The sequence below is a fragment of the Neolamprologus brichardi genome, chromosome 16, assembly GCF_056152115.1.
Source record: "Neolamprologus brichardi isolate AB-2024 chromosome 16, ASM5615211v1, whole genome shotgun sequence".
In the NCBI taxonomy this organism is placed as follows: domain Eukaryota; kingdom Metazoa; phylum Chordata; class Actinopteri; order Cichliformes; family Cichlidae; genus Neolamprologus; species Neolamprologus brichardi.
In genome coordinates, this window is record NC_142119.1 from 2,099,567 (window position 1) to 2,114,290 (window position 14,724).

Genomic DNA, 14,724 nt, shown 5'->3' on the forward strand with positions numbered 1-14,724 from the left:
ACTGTCAAGGACCTCTCTTTTTGTGGTGTAAGTGTTCAGATAGAACTGGACGGCTGGATCGCTGCTGTACTGAACAACCGACACACGGTCTTTGCCATCATCCACACTCAGTGTGTCTACTTGTTTTTGGACAAAGTCTCTCATAGCTGGGAATCCACTTCTAGTAGCATCAGATCCATCCAGCAAAAACACCACATCCCTTCCTGCTGGCTGTCTGACCACTAAGAGACATGAGATTTACCATATGTTTAACTTGCTCAATCAAATATTTTGCAGCTAAAGAGAAACATCTTGAAATTGAACTCTTTCTTCGCAAGCACAACTATTTTGTAAAAAAAACAATCCACTGGCTAACTGAACACAGCAAATGACATTTGGTTTCTTTTCACACTGTTTCCTACCATGATACTGGAGATTACAAAGGAGTCACGTTCTTACCGGTCACTGTTGGTGTCATGGGCGTGGCCCTCACTATCACTTTGCTCATTACAGAAGAGAGCTGTTCTTGGACACTGGGAAGGTCAGTGAACTCGGACACTGACAGAGCATAACTGGGCTCATATGATATTTTCTGCAGCTCTCTAGCATCTGAGGTCCTAGTTCCAATGCCAATCACATAAATGCCCTGCTGTTTGAGAGCTGAGGCTGGGCTATCTACATTGTCAAAAGACCTTCCCCCAGTTAGTAAGATCAATATCTGTGGGACACCCTGCAGGCTTCTACTTCCAGAGGAGTTTGTAAAGACGTTGTCTCTGACGTATTGGAGAGCTGCCCCAGTGTTTAGGGGTCTTCCTCCTCTGTGTCTAAGCCCTCTGACCGAGTCCACCACATCCTCCCTTGTGGTATATGTGTTCAGATAGAAATGGACCTCTGGTTCTCTGCTGTACTGGACCACAGAGACATGGTCTTTGTTTTCTCCCACATTGATTTTCTCCACCACTCTCTCTACAAAATCACGCATGGCAGGAAAGCCATTCCTTGTGCCATCAGAACCATCCAGAAGGAATACAATATCTTTTCTGTCACGTGAAGCTGAGAAAAGACAGTAGGACAAAAAAATGAAAACCTTTCACAAAGCTTGTGAGATTATCTTTCACGGGAACACTAATATTTTAACAACACTAGCCTGGCCTACTTCTGTTTTAGAAAGACCACAGCATGCTACCAACTGGTTTGAAATGCACAAAAAACCTATACACACATCACATTCATATATTTGCTTTTCCTCACTGTAGCTAAAATTAGTAACTTTTGGAGCCAGCAATAGGATGTGTCTGACAACGTACCAATTACGGTTGGTAATTCTGGGGTGACTTCAAAAACTGCAGCTTCCACAGAGGACTCAAGTTGCTGTTGCACTTTGGGTAGGTCAGTAAGTTCAGACACAGATAGAGCATAACTGGGCTCGCCAGTTATGGTCTGAAGTTCTCTGGGGTCAGAGCCTCGGGTTCCAATTGCAATGGTCAAGACACCCAGCTGTTTGAGAGCAGAGGCTGGTTCATCAATACTGTCAAATGATCTTCCACCAGTGATCAATATTAGGACCTGCGGAACTCCTGATGGCCGCCTGCTTCCGGCAGAGGCCGTGAAGACGTTATCCCTCAAGTACCGGAGAGCTGCTCCAGTGTTGAGGGGTCGTCCGCCTTTGTGCCTCAAACCTCTGACACTGTCAAGGACCTCTCTTTTTGTGGTGTAAGTGTTCAGATAGAACTGGACGGCTGGATCGCTGCTGTACTGAACAACCGACACACGGTCTTTGCCATCATCCACACTCAGTGTGTCTACTTGTTTTTGGACAAAGTCTCTCATAGCTGGGAATCCACTTCTAGTAGCATCAGATCCATCCAGCAAAAACACCACATCCCTTCCTGCTGGCTGTCTGACCACTAAGAGACATGAGATTTACCATATGTTTAACTTGCTCAATCAAATATTTTGCAGCTAAAGAGAAACATTTTGAAATTGAACTCTTTCTTCGCAAGCACAACTATTTTGTAAAAAAAACAATCCACTGGCTAACTGAACACAGCAAATGACATTTGGTTTCTTTTCACACTGTTTCCTACCATGATACTGGAGATTACAAAGGAGTCACGTTCTTACCGGTCACTGTTGGTGTCATGGGCGTGGCCCTCACTATCACTTTGCTCATTACAGAAGAGAGCTGTTCTTGGACACTGGGAAGGTCAGTGAACTCGGACACTGACAGAGCATAACTGGGCTCATATGATATTTTCTGCAGCTCTCTAGCATCTGAGGTCCTAGTTCCAATGCCAATCACATAAATGCCCTGCTGTTTGAGAGCTGAGGCTGGGCTATCTACATTGTCAAAAGACCTTCCCCCAGTTAGTAAGATCAATATCTGTGGGACACCCTGCAGGCGTCTACTTCCAGAGGAGTTTGTAAAGACGTTGTCTCTGACGTATTGGAGAGCTGCCCCAGTGTTTAGGGGTCTTCCTCCTCTGTGTCTAAGCCCTCTGACCGAGTCCACCACATCCTCCCTTGTGGTATATGTGTTCAGATAGAAATGGACCTCTGGTTCTCTGCTGTACTGGACCACAGAGACATGGTCTTTGTTTTCTCCCACATTGATTTTCTCCACCACTCTCTCTACAAAATCACGCATGGCAGGAAAGCCATTCCTTGTGCCATCAGAACCATCCAGAAGGAATACAATATCTTTTCTGTCACGTGAAGCTGAGAAAAGACAGTAGGACAAAAAAATTAAAACCTTTCACAAAGCTTGTGAGATTATCTTTCACTGGCACACTAATATTTTAACAACACTAGCCTGGCCTACTTCTGTTTTAGAAAGACCACAGCATGCTACCAACTGGTTTGAAATGCACAAAAAACCTATACACACATCACATTCATATATTTGCTTTTCCTCACTGTAGCTGAAATTAGTAACTTTTGGAGCCAGCAATAGGATGTGTCTGACAACGTACCAATTACGGTTGGTAATTCTGGGGTGACTTCAAAAACTGCAGCTTCCACAGAGGATTCAAGTTGCTGTTGCACTTTGGGTAGGTCAGTAAGTTCAGACACAGATAGAGCATAACTGGGCTCGCCAGTTATGGTCTGAAGTTCTCTGGGGTCAGAGCCTCGGGTTCCAATTGCAATGGTCAAGACACCCAGCTGTTTGAGAGCAGAGGCTGGTTCATCAATACTGTCAAATGATCTTCCACCAGTGATCAATATTAGGACCTGCGGAACTCCTGATGGCCGCCTGCTTCCGGCAGAGGCCGTGAAGACGTTATCCCTCAAGTACCGGAGAGCTGCTCCAGTGTTGAGGGGTCGTCCGCCTTTGTGCCTCAAACCTCTGACACTGTCAAGGACCTCTCTTTTTGTGGTGTAAGTGTTCAGATAGAACTGGACGGCTGGATCGCTGCTGTACTGAACAACCGACACACGGTCTTTGCCATCATCCACACTCAGTGTGTCTACTTGTTTTTGGACAAAGTCTCTCATAGCTGGGAATCCACTTCTAGTAGCATCAGATCCATCCAGCAAAAACACCACATCCCTTCCTGCTGGCTGTCTGACCACTAAGAGACATGAGATTTACCATATGTTTAACTTGCTCAATCAAATATTTTGCAGCTAAAAAGCACCATGGTAAAATTGAACTCTTTCTTTACAACCACAACTATTTTATAAAAAAAACCCAAAAAAACAAAAACAGAACAAAAATGGAAGAAAAAACAATCCACTGCCTGATTAAACACAGCAAAACCAAATGATTTCTTTTCACACTGTTTCCTACAATGATACTGGACTTTGAAGATGGGTCATGTTCTTACCGGTCACTGTTGGGGTCAAAGGTGTGACCCTCATTAGCACTGTGCTCATTACAGAAGAGAGCTGTTCTTGAACATTGGGAAGGTCAGTGAACTCAGACACAGATAGAGCATAACTGGGCTCGCCAGTTATGGTCTGAAGTTCTCTGGGGTCAGAGCCTCGGGTTCCAATTGCAATGGTCAAGACACCCAGCTCTTTGAGAGCAGAGGCTGGTTCATCAATACTGTCAAATGATCTTCCACCAGTGATCAATATTAGGACCTGCGGAACTCCTGATGGCCGCCTGCTTCCGGCAGAGGCCGTGAAGACGTTATCCCTCAAGTACCGGAGAGCTGCTCCAGTGTTGAGGGGTCGTCCGCCTTTGTGCCTCAAACCTCTGACACTGTCAAGGACCTCTCTTTTTGTGGTGTAAGTGTTCAGATAGAACTGGACGGCTGGATCGCTGCTGTACTGAACAACCGACACACGGTCTTTGCCATCATCCACACTCAGTGTGTCTACTTGTTTTTGGACAAAGTCTCTCATGGCTGGGAATCCACTTCTAGTAGCATCAGATCCATCCAGCAAAAACACCACATCCCTTCCTGCTGGCTGTCTGACCACTAAGAGACATGAGATTTACCATATGTTTAACTTGCTCAATCAAATATTTTGAAGCTAAAAAACACCATGGTAAAATTGAACTCTTTCTTTACAACCACAACTATTTTATAAAAAAAAACAAAAAAAACAAAAACAGAACAAAAATGGAAGAAAAAACAATCCACTGCCTGATTAAACACAGCAAAACCAAATGATTTCTTTTCACACTGTTTCCTACAATGATACTGGACTTTGAAGATGGCTCATGTTCTTACCAGTCACTGTTGGGGTCAAAGGTGTGACCCTCATTAGCACTGTGCTCATTACAGAAGAGAGCTGTTCTTGAACATTGGGAAGGTCAGTGAACTCAGACACAGATAGAGCATAACTGGGCTCGCCAGTTATGGTCTGAAGTTCTCTGGGGTCAGAGCCTCGGGTTCCAATTGCAATGGTCAAGACACCCAGCTGTTTGAGAGCAGAGGCTGGTTCATCAATACTGTCAAATGATCTTCCACCAGTGATCAATATTAGGACCTGCGGAACTCCTGATGGCCGCCTGCTTCCGGCAGAGGCCGTGAAGACGTTATCCCTCAAGTACCGGAGAACTGCTCCAGTGTTGAGGGGTCGTCCGCCTTTGTGCCTCAAACCTCTGACACTGTCAAGGACCTCTCTTTTTGTGGTGTAAGTGTTCAGATAGAACTGGACGGCTGGATCGCTGCTGTACTGAACAACCGACACACGGTCTTTGCCATCATCCACACTGAGTGTGTCTACTAGTTTTTGGACAAAGTCTCTCATGGCTGGGAATCCACTTCTAGTAGCATCAGATCCATCCAGCAAAAACACCACATCCCTTCCTGCTGGCTGTCTGACCACTAAGAGACATGAGATTTACCATATGTTTAACTTGCTCAATCAAATATTTTGCAGCTAAAAAGCACCATGGTAAAATTGAACTCTTTCTTTACAACCACAACTATTTTATAAAAAAAAACCCAAAAAAACAAAAACAGAACAAAAATGGAAGAAAAAACAATCCACTGCCTGATTAAACACAGCAAAACCAAATGATTTCTTTTCACACTGTTTCCTACAATGATACTGGACTTTGAAGATGGGTCATGTTCTTACCAGTCACTGTTGGGGTCAAAGGTGTGACCCTCATTAGCACTGTGCTCATTACAGAAGAGAGCTGTTCTTGAACATTGGGAAGGTCAGTGAACTCAGACACAGATAGAGCATAACTGGGCTCGCCAGTTATGGTCTGAAGTTCTCTGGGGTCAGAGCCTCGGGTTCCAATTGCAATGGTCAAGACACCCAGCTGTTTGAGAGCAGAGGCTGGTTCATCAATACTGTCAAATGATCTTCCACCAGTGATCAATATTAGGACCTGCGGAACTCCTGATGGCCGCCTGCTTCCGGCAGAGGCCGTGAAGACATTATCCCTCAAGTACCGGAGAGCTGCTCCAGTGTTGAGGGGTCGTCCGCCTTTGTGCCTCAAACCTCTGACACTGTCAAGGACCTCTCTTTTTGTGGTGTAAGTGTTCAGATAGAACTGGACGGCTGGATCGCTGCTGTACTGAACAACCGACACACGGTCTTTGCCATCATCCACACTGAGTGTGTCTACTTGTTTTTGGACAAAGTCTCTCATAGCTGGGAATCCACTTCTAGTAGCATCAGATCCATCCAGCAAAAACACCACATCCCTTCCTGCTGGCTGTCTGACCACTAAGAGACATGAGATTTACCATATGTTTAACTTGCTCAATCAAATATTTTGCAGCTAAAGAGAAACATTTTGACATTGAACTCTTTCTTCGCAAGCACAACTATTTTGTAAAAAAAACAATCCACTGGCTAACTGAACACAGCAAATGACATTTGGTTTCTTTTCACACTGTTTCCTACCATGATACTGGAGATTACAAAGGAGTCACGTTCTTACCGGTCACTGTTGGTGTCATGGGCGTGGCCCTCACTATCACTTTGCTCATTACAGAAGAGAGCTGTTCTTGGACACTGGGAAGGTCAGTGAACTCGGACACTGACAGAGCATAACTGGGCTCATATGATATTTTCTGCAGCTCTCTAGCATCTGAGGTCCTAGTTCCAATGCCAATCACATAAATGCCCTGCTGTTTGAGAGCTGAGGCTGGGCTATCTACATTGTCAAAAGACCTTCCCCCAGTTAGTAAGATCAATATCTGTGGGACACCCTGCAGGCGTCTACTTCCAGAGGAGTTTGTAAAGACGTTGTCTCTGACGTATTGGAGAGCTGCCCCAGTGTTTAGGGGTCTTCCTCCTTTGTGTCTAAGCCCTCTGACCGAGTCCACCACATCCTCCCTTGTGGTATATGTGTTCAGATAGAAATTGACCACTGGTTCTCTGCTGTACTGGACCACAGAGACATGGTCTTTGTTTTCTCCCACATTGATTTTCTCCACCACTCTCTCTACAAAATCACGCATGGCAGGAAAGCCATTCCTTGTGCCATCAGAACCATCCAGAAGGAATACAATATCTTTTCTGTCACGTGAAGCTGAGAAAAGACAGTAGGACAAAAAAATTAAAACCTTTCACAAAGCTTGTGAGATTATCTTTCACTGGCACACTAATATTTTAACAACACTAGCCTGGCCTACTTCTGTTTTAGAAAGACCACAGCATGCTACCAACTGGTTTGAAATGCACAAAAAACCTATACACACATCACATTCATTTATTTGCTTTTCCTCACTGTAGCTGAAATTAGTAACTTTTGGAGCCAGCAATAGGATGTGTCTGACAACGTACCAATTACGGTTGGTAATTCTGGGGTGACTTCAAAAACTGCAGCTTCCACAGAGGACTCAAGTTGCTGTTGCACTTTGGGTAGGTCAGTAAGTTCAGACACAGATAGAGCATAACTGGGCTCGCCAGTTATGGTCTGAAGTTCTCTGGGGTCAGAGCCTCGGGTTCCAATTGCAATGGTCAAGACACCCAGCTGTTTGAGAGCAGAGGCTGGTTCATCAATACTGTCAAATGATCTTCCACCAGTGATCAATATTAGGACCTGCGGAACTCCTGATGGCCGCCTGCTTCCGGCAGAGGCCGTGAAGACGTTATCCCTCAAGTACCGGAGAGCTGCTCCAGTGTTGAGGGGTCGTCCGCCTTTGTGCCTCAAACCTCTGACACTGTCAAGGACCTCTCTTTTTGTGGTGTAAGTGTTCAGATAGAACTGGACGGCTGGATCGCTGCTGTACTGAACAACCGACACACGGTCTTTGCCATCATCCACACTCAGTGTGTCTACTTGTTTTTGGACAAAGTCTCTCATGGCTGGGAATCCACTTCTAGTAGCATCAGATCCATCCAGCAAAAACACCACATCCCTTCCTGCTGGCTGTCTGACCACTAAGAGACATGAGATTTACCATATGTTTAACTTGCTCAATCAAATATTTTGAAGCTAAAAAACACCATGGTAAAATTGAACTCTTTCTTTACAACCACAACTATTTTATAAAAAAAAACAAAAAAAACAAAAACAGAACAAAAATGGAAGAAAAAACAATCCACTGCCTGATTAAACACAGCAAAACCAAATGATTTCTTTTCACACTGTTTCCTACAATGATACTGGACTTTGAAGATGGCTCATGTTCTTACCAGTCACTGTTGGGGTCAAAGGTGTGACCCTCATTAGCACTGTGCTCATTACAGAAGAGAGCTGTTCTTGAACATTGGGAAGGTCAGTGAACTCAGACACAGATAGAGCATAACTGGGCTCGCCAGTTATGGTCTGAAGTTCTCTGGGGTCAGAGCCTCGGGTTCCAATTGCAATGGTCAAGACACCCAGCTGTTTGAGAGCAGAGGCTGGTTCATCAATACTGTCAAATGATCTTCCACCAGTGATCAATATTAGGACCTGCGGAACTCCTGATGGCCGCCTGCTTCCGGCAGAGGCCGTGAAGACGTTATCCCTCAAGTACCGGAGAACTGCTCCAGTGTTGAGGGGTCGTCCGCCTTTGTGCCTCAAACCTCTGACACTGTCAAGGACCTCTCTTTTTGTGGTGTAAGTGTTCAGATAGAACTGGACGGCTGGATCGCTGCTGTACTGAACAACCGACACACGGTCTTTGCCATCATCCACACTGAGTGTGTCTACTAGTTTTTGGACAAAGTCTCTCATGGCTGGGAATCCACTTCTAGTAGCATCAGATCCATCCAGCAAAAACACCACATCCCTTCCTGCTGGCTGTCTGACCACTAAGAGACATGAGATTTACCATATGTTTAACTTGCTCAATCAAATATTTTGCAGCTAAAAAGCACCATGGTAAAATTGAACTCTTTCTTTACAACCACAACTATTTTATAAAAAAAACCCCAAAAAAACAAAAACAGAACAAAAATGGAAGAAAAAACAATCCACTGCCTGATTAAACACAGCAAAACCAAATGATTTCTTTTCACACTGTTTCCTACAATGATACTGGACTTTGAAGATGGGTCATGTTCTTACCAGTCACTGTTGGGGTCAAAGGTGTGACCCTCATTAGCACTGTGCTCATTACAGAAGAGAGCTGTTCTTGAACATTGGGAAGGTCAGTGAACTCAGACACAGATAGAGCATAACTGGGCTCGCCAGTTATGGTCTGAAGTTCTCTGGGGTCAGAGCCTCGGGTTCCAATTGCAATGGTCAAGACACCCAGCTGTTTGAGAGCAGAGGCTGGTTCATCAATACTGTCAAATGATCTTCCACCAGTGATCAATATTAGGACCTGCGGAACTCCTGATGGCCGCCTGCTTCCGGCAGAGGCCGTGAAGACATTATCCCTCAAGTACCGGAGAGCTGCTCCAGTGTTGAGGGGTCGTCCGCCTTTGTGCCTCAAACCTCTGACACTGTCAAGGACCTCTCTTTTTGTGGTGTAAGTGTTCAGATAGAACTGGACGGCTGGATCGCTGCTGTACTGAACAACCGACACACGGTCTTTGCCATCATCCACACTGAGTGTGTCTACTTGTTTTTGGACAAAGTCTCTCATAGCTGGGAATCCACTTCTAGTAGCATCAGATCCATCCAGCAAAAACACCACATCCCTTCCTGCTGGCTGTCTGACCACTAAGAGACATGAGATTTACCATATGTTTAACTTGCTCAATCAAATATTTTGCAGCTAAAGAGAAACATTTTGACATTGAACTCTTTCTTCGCAAGCACAACTATTTTGTAAAAAAAACAATCCACTGGCTAACTGAACACAGCAAATGACATTTGGTTTCTTTTCACACTGTTTCCTACCATGATACTGGAGATTACAAAGGAGTCACGTTCTTACCGGTCACTGTTGGTGTCATGGGCGTGGCCCTCACTATCACTTTGCTCATTACAGAAGAGAGCTGTTCTTGGACACTGGGAAGGTCAGTGAACTCGGACACTGACAGAGCATAACTGGGCTCATATGATATTTTCTGCAGCTCTCTAGCATCTGAGGTCCTAGTTCCAATGCCAATCACATAAATGCCCTGCTGTTTGAGAGCTGAGGCTGGGCTATCTACATTGTCAAAAGACCTTCCCCCAGTTAGTAAGATCAATATCTGTGGGACACCCTGCAGGCGTCTACTTCCAGAGGAGTTTGTAAAGACGTTGTCTCTGACGTATTGGAGAGCTGCCCCAGTGTTTAGGGGTCTTCCTCCTTTGTGTCTAAGCCCTCTGACCGAGTCCACCACATCCTCCCTTGTGGTATATGTGTTCAGATAGAAATTGACCACTGGTTCTCTGCTGTACTGGACCACAGAGACATGGTCTTTGTTTTCTCCCACATTGATTTTCTCCACCACTCTCTCTACAAAATCACGCATGGCAGGAAAGCCATTCCTTGTGCCATCAGAACCATCCAGAAGGAATACAATATCTTTTCTGTCACGTGAAGCTGAGAAAAGACAGTAGGACAAAAAAATTAAAACCTTTCACAAAGCTTGTGAGATTATCTTTCACTGGCACACTAATATTTTAACAACACTAGCCTGGCCTACTTCTGTTTTAGAAAGACCACAGCATGCTACCAACTGGTTTGAAATGCACAAAAAACCTATACACACATCACATTCATTTATTTGCTTTTCCTCACTGTAGCTGAAATTAGTAACTTTTGGAGCCAGCAATAGGATGTGTCTGACAACGTACCAATTACGGTTGGTAATTCTGGGGTGACTTCAAAAACTGCAGCTTCCACAGAGGACTCAAGTTGCTGTTGCACTTTGGGTAGGTCAGTAAGTTCAGACACAGATAGAGCATAACTGGGCTCGCCAGTTATGGTCTGAAGTTCTCTGGGGTCAGAGCCTCGGGTTCCAATTGCAATGGTCAAGACACCCAGCTGTTTGAGAGCAGAGGCTGGTTCATCAATACTGTCAAATGATCTTCCACCAGTGATCAATATTAGGACCTGCGGAACTCCTGATGGCCGCCTGCTTCCGGCAGAGGCCGTGAAGACGTTATCCCTCAAGTACCGGAGAGCTGCTCCAGTGTTGAGGGGTCGTCCGCCTTTGTGCCTCAAACCTCTGACACTGTCAAGGACCTCTCTTTTTGTGGTGTAACTGCTCAGATAGAACTGGACGGCTGGATCGCTGCTGTACTGAACAACCGACACACGGTCTTTGCCATCATCCACACTCAGTGTGTCTACTTGTTTTTGGACAAAGTCTCTCATAGCTGGGAATCCACTTCTAGTAGCATCAGATCCATCCAGCAAAAACACCACATCCCTTCCTGCTGGCTGTCTGACCACTAAGAGACATGAGATTTACCATATGTTTAACTTGCTCAATCAAATATTTTGCAGCTAAAAAGCACCATGGTAAAATTGAACTCTTTCTTTACAACCACAACTATTTTATAAAAAAAAACCCAAAAAAACAAAAACAGAACAAAAATGGAAGAAAAAACAATCCACTGCCTGATTAAACACAGCAAAACCAAATGATTTCTTTTCACACTGTTTCCTACAATGATACTGGACTTTGAAGATGGGTCATGTTCTTACCAGTCACTGTTGGGGTCAAAGGTGTGACCCTCATTAGCACTGTGCTCATTACAGAAGAGAGCTGTTCTTGAACATTGGGAAGGTCAGTGAACTCAGACACAGATAGAGCATAACTGGGCTCGCCAGTTATGGTCTGAAGTTCTCTGGGGTCAGAGCCTCGGGTTCCAATTGCAATGGTCAAGACACCCAGCTGTTTGAGAGCAGAGGCTGGTTCATCAATACTGTCAAATGATCTTCCACCAGTGATCAATATTAGGACCTGCGGAACTCCTGATGGCCGCCTGCTTCCGGCAGAGGCCGTGAAGACGTTATCCCTCAAGTACCGGAGAGCTGCTCCAGTGTTGAGGGGTCGTCCGCCTTTGTGCCTCAAACCTCTGACACTGTCAAGGACCTCTCTTTTTGTGGTGTAAGTGTTCAGATAGAACTGGACGGCTGGATCGCTGCTGTACTGAACAACCGACACACGGTCTTTGCCATTATCCACACTCAGTGTGTCTACTTGTTTTTGGACAAAGTCTCTCATGGCTGGGAATCCACTTCTAGTAGCATCAGATCCATCCAGCAAAAACACCACATCCCTTCCTGCTGGCTGTCTGACCACTAAGAGACATGAGATTTACCATATGTTTAACTTGCTCAATCAAATATTTTGAAGCTAAAAAACACCATGGTAAAATTGAACTCTTTCTTTACAACCACAACTATTTTATAAAAAAAACCCAAAAAAACAAAAACAGAACAAAAATGGAAGAAAAAACAATCCACTGCCTGATTAAACACAGCAAAACCAAATGATTTCTTTTCACACTGTTTCCTACAATGATACTGGACTTTGAAGATGGGTCATGTTCTTACCGGTCACTGTTGGGGTCAAAGGTGTGACCCTCATTAGCACTGTGCTCATTACAGAAGAGAGCTGTTCTTGAACATTGGGAAGGTCAGTGAACTCAGACACAGATAGAGCATAACTGGGCTCGCCAGTTATGGTCTGAAGTTCTCTGGGGTCAGAGCCTCGGGTTCCAATTGCAATGGTCAAGACACCCAGCTGTTTGAGAGCAGAGGCTGGTTCATCAATACTGTCAAATGATCTTCCACCAGTGATCAATATTAGGACCTGCGGAACTCCTGATGGCCGCCTGCTTCCGGCAGAGGCCGTGAAGACGTTATCCCTCAAGTACCGGAGAGCTGCTCCAGTGTTGAGGGGTCGTCCGCCTTTGTGCCTCAAACCTCTGACACTGTCAAGGACCTCTCTTTTTGTGGTGTAAGTGTTCAGATAGAACTGGACGGCTGGATCGCTGCTGTACTGAACAACCGACACACGGTCTTTGCCATCATCCACACTCAGTGTGTCTACTTGTTTTTGGACAAAGTCTCTCATGGCTGGGAATCCACTTCTAGTAGCATCAGATCCATCCAGCAAAAACACCACATCCCTTCCTGCTGGCTGTCTGACCACTAAGAGACATGAGATTTACCATATGTTTAACTTGCTCAATCAAATATTTTGCAGCTAAAGAGAAACATTTTGAAATTGAACTCTTTCTTCGCAAGCACAACTTTTTTCTAAAAAAAACAATCCACTGGCTAACTGAACACAGCAAATGACATTTGGTTTCTTTTCACACTGTTTCCTACCATGATACTGGAGATTACAAAGGAGTCACGTTCTTACCGGTCACTGTTGGTGTCATGGGCGTGGCCCTCACTATCACTTTGCTCATTACAGAAGAGAGCTGTTCTTGGACACTGGGAAGGTCAGTGAACTCGGACACTGACAGAGCATAACTGGGCTCATATGATATTTTCTGCAGCTCTCTAGCATCTGAGGTCCTAGTTCCAATGCCAATCACATAAATGCCCTGCTGTTTGAGAGCTGAGGCTGGGCTATCTACATTGTCAAAAGACCTTCCCCCAGTTAGTAAGATCAATATCTGTGGGACACCCTGCAGGCGTCTACTTCCAGAGGAGTTTGTAAAGACGTTGTCTCTGACGTATTGGAGAGCTGCCCCAGTGTTTAGGGGTCTTCCTCCTTTGTGTCTAAGCCCTCTGACCGAGTCCACCACATCCTCCCTTGTGGTATATGTGTTCAGATAGAAATTGACCACTGGTTCTCTGCTGTACTGGACCACAGAGACATGGTCTTTGTTTTCTCCCACATTGATTTTCTCCACCACTCTCTCTACAAAATCACGCATGGCAGGAAAGCCATTCCTTGTGCCATCAGAACCATCCAGAAGGAATACAATATCTTTTCTGTCACGTGAAGCTGAGAAAAGACAGTAGGACAAAAAAATTAAAACCTTTCACAAAGCTTGTGAGATTATCTTTCACTGGCACACTAATATTTTAACAACACTAGCCTGGCCTACTTCTGTTTTAGAAAGACCACAGCATGCTACCAACTGGTTTGAAATGCACAAAAAACCTATACACACATCACATTCATTTATTTGCTTTTCCTCACTGTAGCTGAAATTAGTAACTTTTGGAGCCAGCAATAGGATGTGTCTGACAACGTACCAATTACGGTTGGTAATTCTGGGGTGACTTCAAAAACTGCAGCTTCCACAGAGGACTCAAGTTGCTGTTGCACTTTGGGTAGGTCAGTAAGTTCAGACACAGATAGAGCATAACTGGGCTCGCCAGTTATGGTCTGAAGTTCTCTGGGGTCAGAGCCTCGGGTTCCAATTGCAATGGTCAAGACACCCAGCTGTTTGAGAGCAGAGGCTGGTTCATCAATACTGTCAAATGATCTTCCACCAGTGATCAATATTAGGACCTGCGGAACTCCTGATGGCCGCCTGCTTCCGGCAGAGGCCGTGAAGACGTTATCCCTCAAGTACCGGAGAGCTGCTCCAGTGTTGAGGGGTCGTCCGCCTTTGTGCCTCAAACCTCTGACACTGTCAAGGACCTCTCTTTTTGTGGTGTAAGTGTTCAGATAGAACTGGACGGCTGGATCGCTGCTGTACTGAACAACCGACACACGGTCTTTGCCATCATCCACACTCAGTGTGTCTACTTGTTTTTGGACAAAGTCTCTCATAGCTGGGAATCCACTTCTAGTAGCATCAGATCCATCCAGCAAAAACACCACATCCCTTCCTGCTGGCTGTCTGACCACTAAGAGACATGAGATTTACCATATGTTTAACTTGCTCAATCAAATATTTTGCAGCTAAAAAGCACCATGGTAAAATTGAACTCTTTCTTTACAACCACAACTATTTTATAAAAAAAACCCAAAAAAACAAAAACAGAACAAAAATGGAAGAAAAAACGATCCACTGCCTGATTAAACACAGCAAAACCA

At 44.9% G+C, this 14,724-nt stretch overlaps 5 protein-coding genes across 5 annotated transcripts in view; all 5 read right to left on the reverse strand.

Annotated features, from left to right (window-relative positions):
• col6a3 (collagen, type VI, alpha 3) overlaps positions 1-14,724 on the reverse strand; it is a 120,223-nt gene that overhangs the window by 22,937 nt on the left and 82,562 nt on the right. The gene's annotated exons all lie outside the window — the stretch shown is intronic.
• Positions 416-1,809, reverse strand: LOC148098090 (collagen alpha-3(VI) chain-like). The gene is made up of 2 exons (XM_087852968.1): positions 1,287-1,809; positions 416-1,032 (listed from the first exon to the last, which is right to left on the reverse strand). The coding sequence occupies exons 1-2, from the start codon at positions 1,807-1,809 to the stop codon at positions 416-418; spliced, it is 1,140 nt and encodes a 379-aa protein (XP_087709094.1).
• Positions 2,081-3,474, reverse strand: LOC148098091 (collagen alpha-3(VI) chain-like). Its single transcript, XM_087852966.1, has 2 exons — positions 2,952-3,474; positions 2,081-2,697 (listed from the first exon to the last, which is right to left on the reverse strand). The coding sequence occupies exons 1-2, from the start codon at positions 3,472-3,474 to the stop codon at positions 2,081-2,083; spliced, it is 1,140 nt and encodes a 379-aa protein (XP_087709092.1).
• On the reverse strand, positions 3,766-5,184 carry LOC148098092 (collagen alpha-3(VI) chain-like). The gene is made up of 2 exons (XM_087853130.1): positions 4,662-5,184; positions 3,766-4,406 (listed from the first exon to the last, which is right to left on the reverse strand). Exons 1-2 carry the CDS (start codon positions 5,182-5,184, stop codon positions 3,766-3,768), a joined length of 1,164 nt encoding a protein of 387 aa, XP_087709256.1.
• On the reverse strand, positions 6,312-13,609 carry LOC148098093 (collagen alpha-3(VI) chain-like). The gene is made up of 9 exons (XM_087852956.1): positions 13,087-13,609; positions 12,270-12,869; positions 11,415-11,999; positions 10,559-11,158; positions 9,711-10,304; positions 8,894-9,493; positions 8,001-8,637; positions 7,183-7,775; positions 6,312-6,928 (listed from the first exon to the last, which is right to left on the reverse strand). Exons 1-9 carry the CDS (start codon positions 13,607-13,609, stop codon positions 6,312-6,314), a joined length of 5,349 nt encoding a protein of 1,782 aa, XP_087709082.1.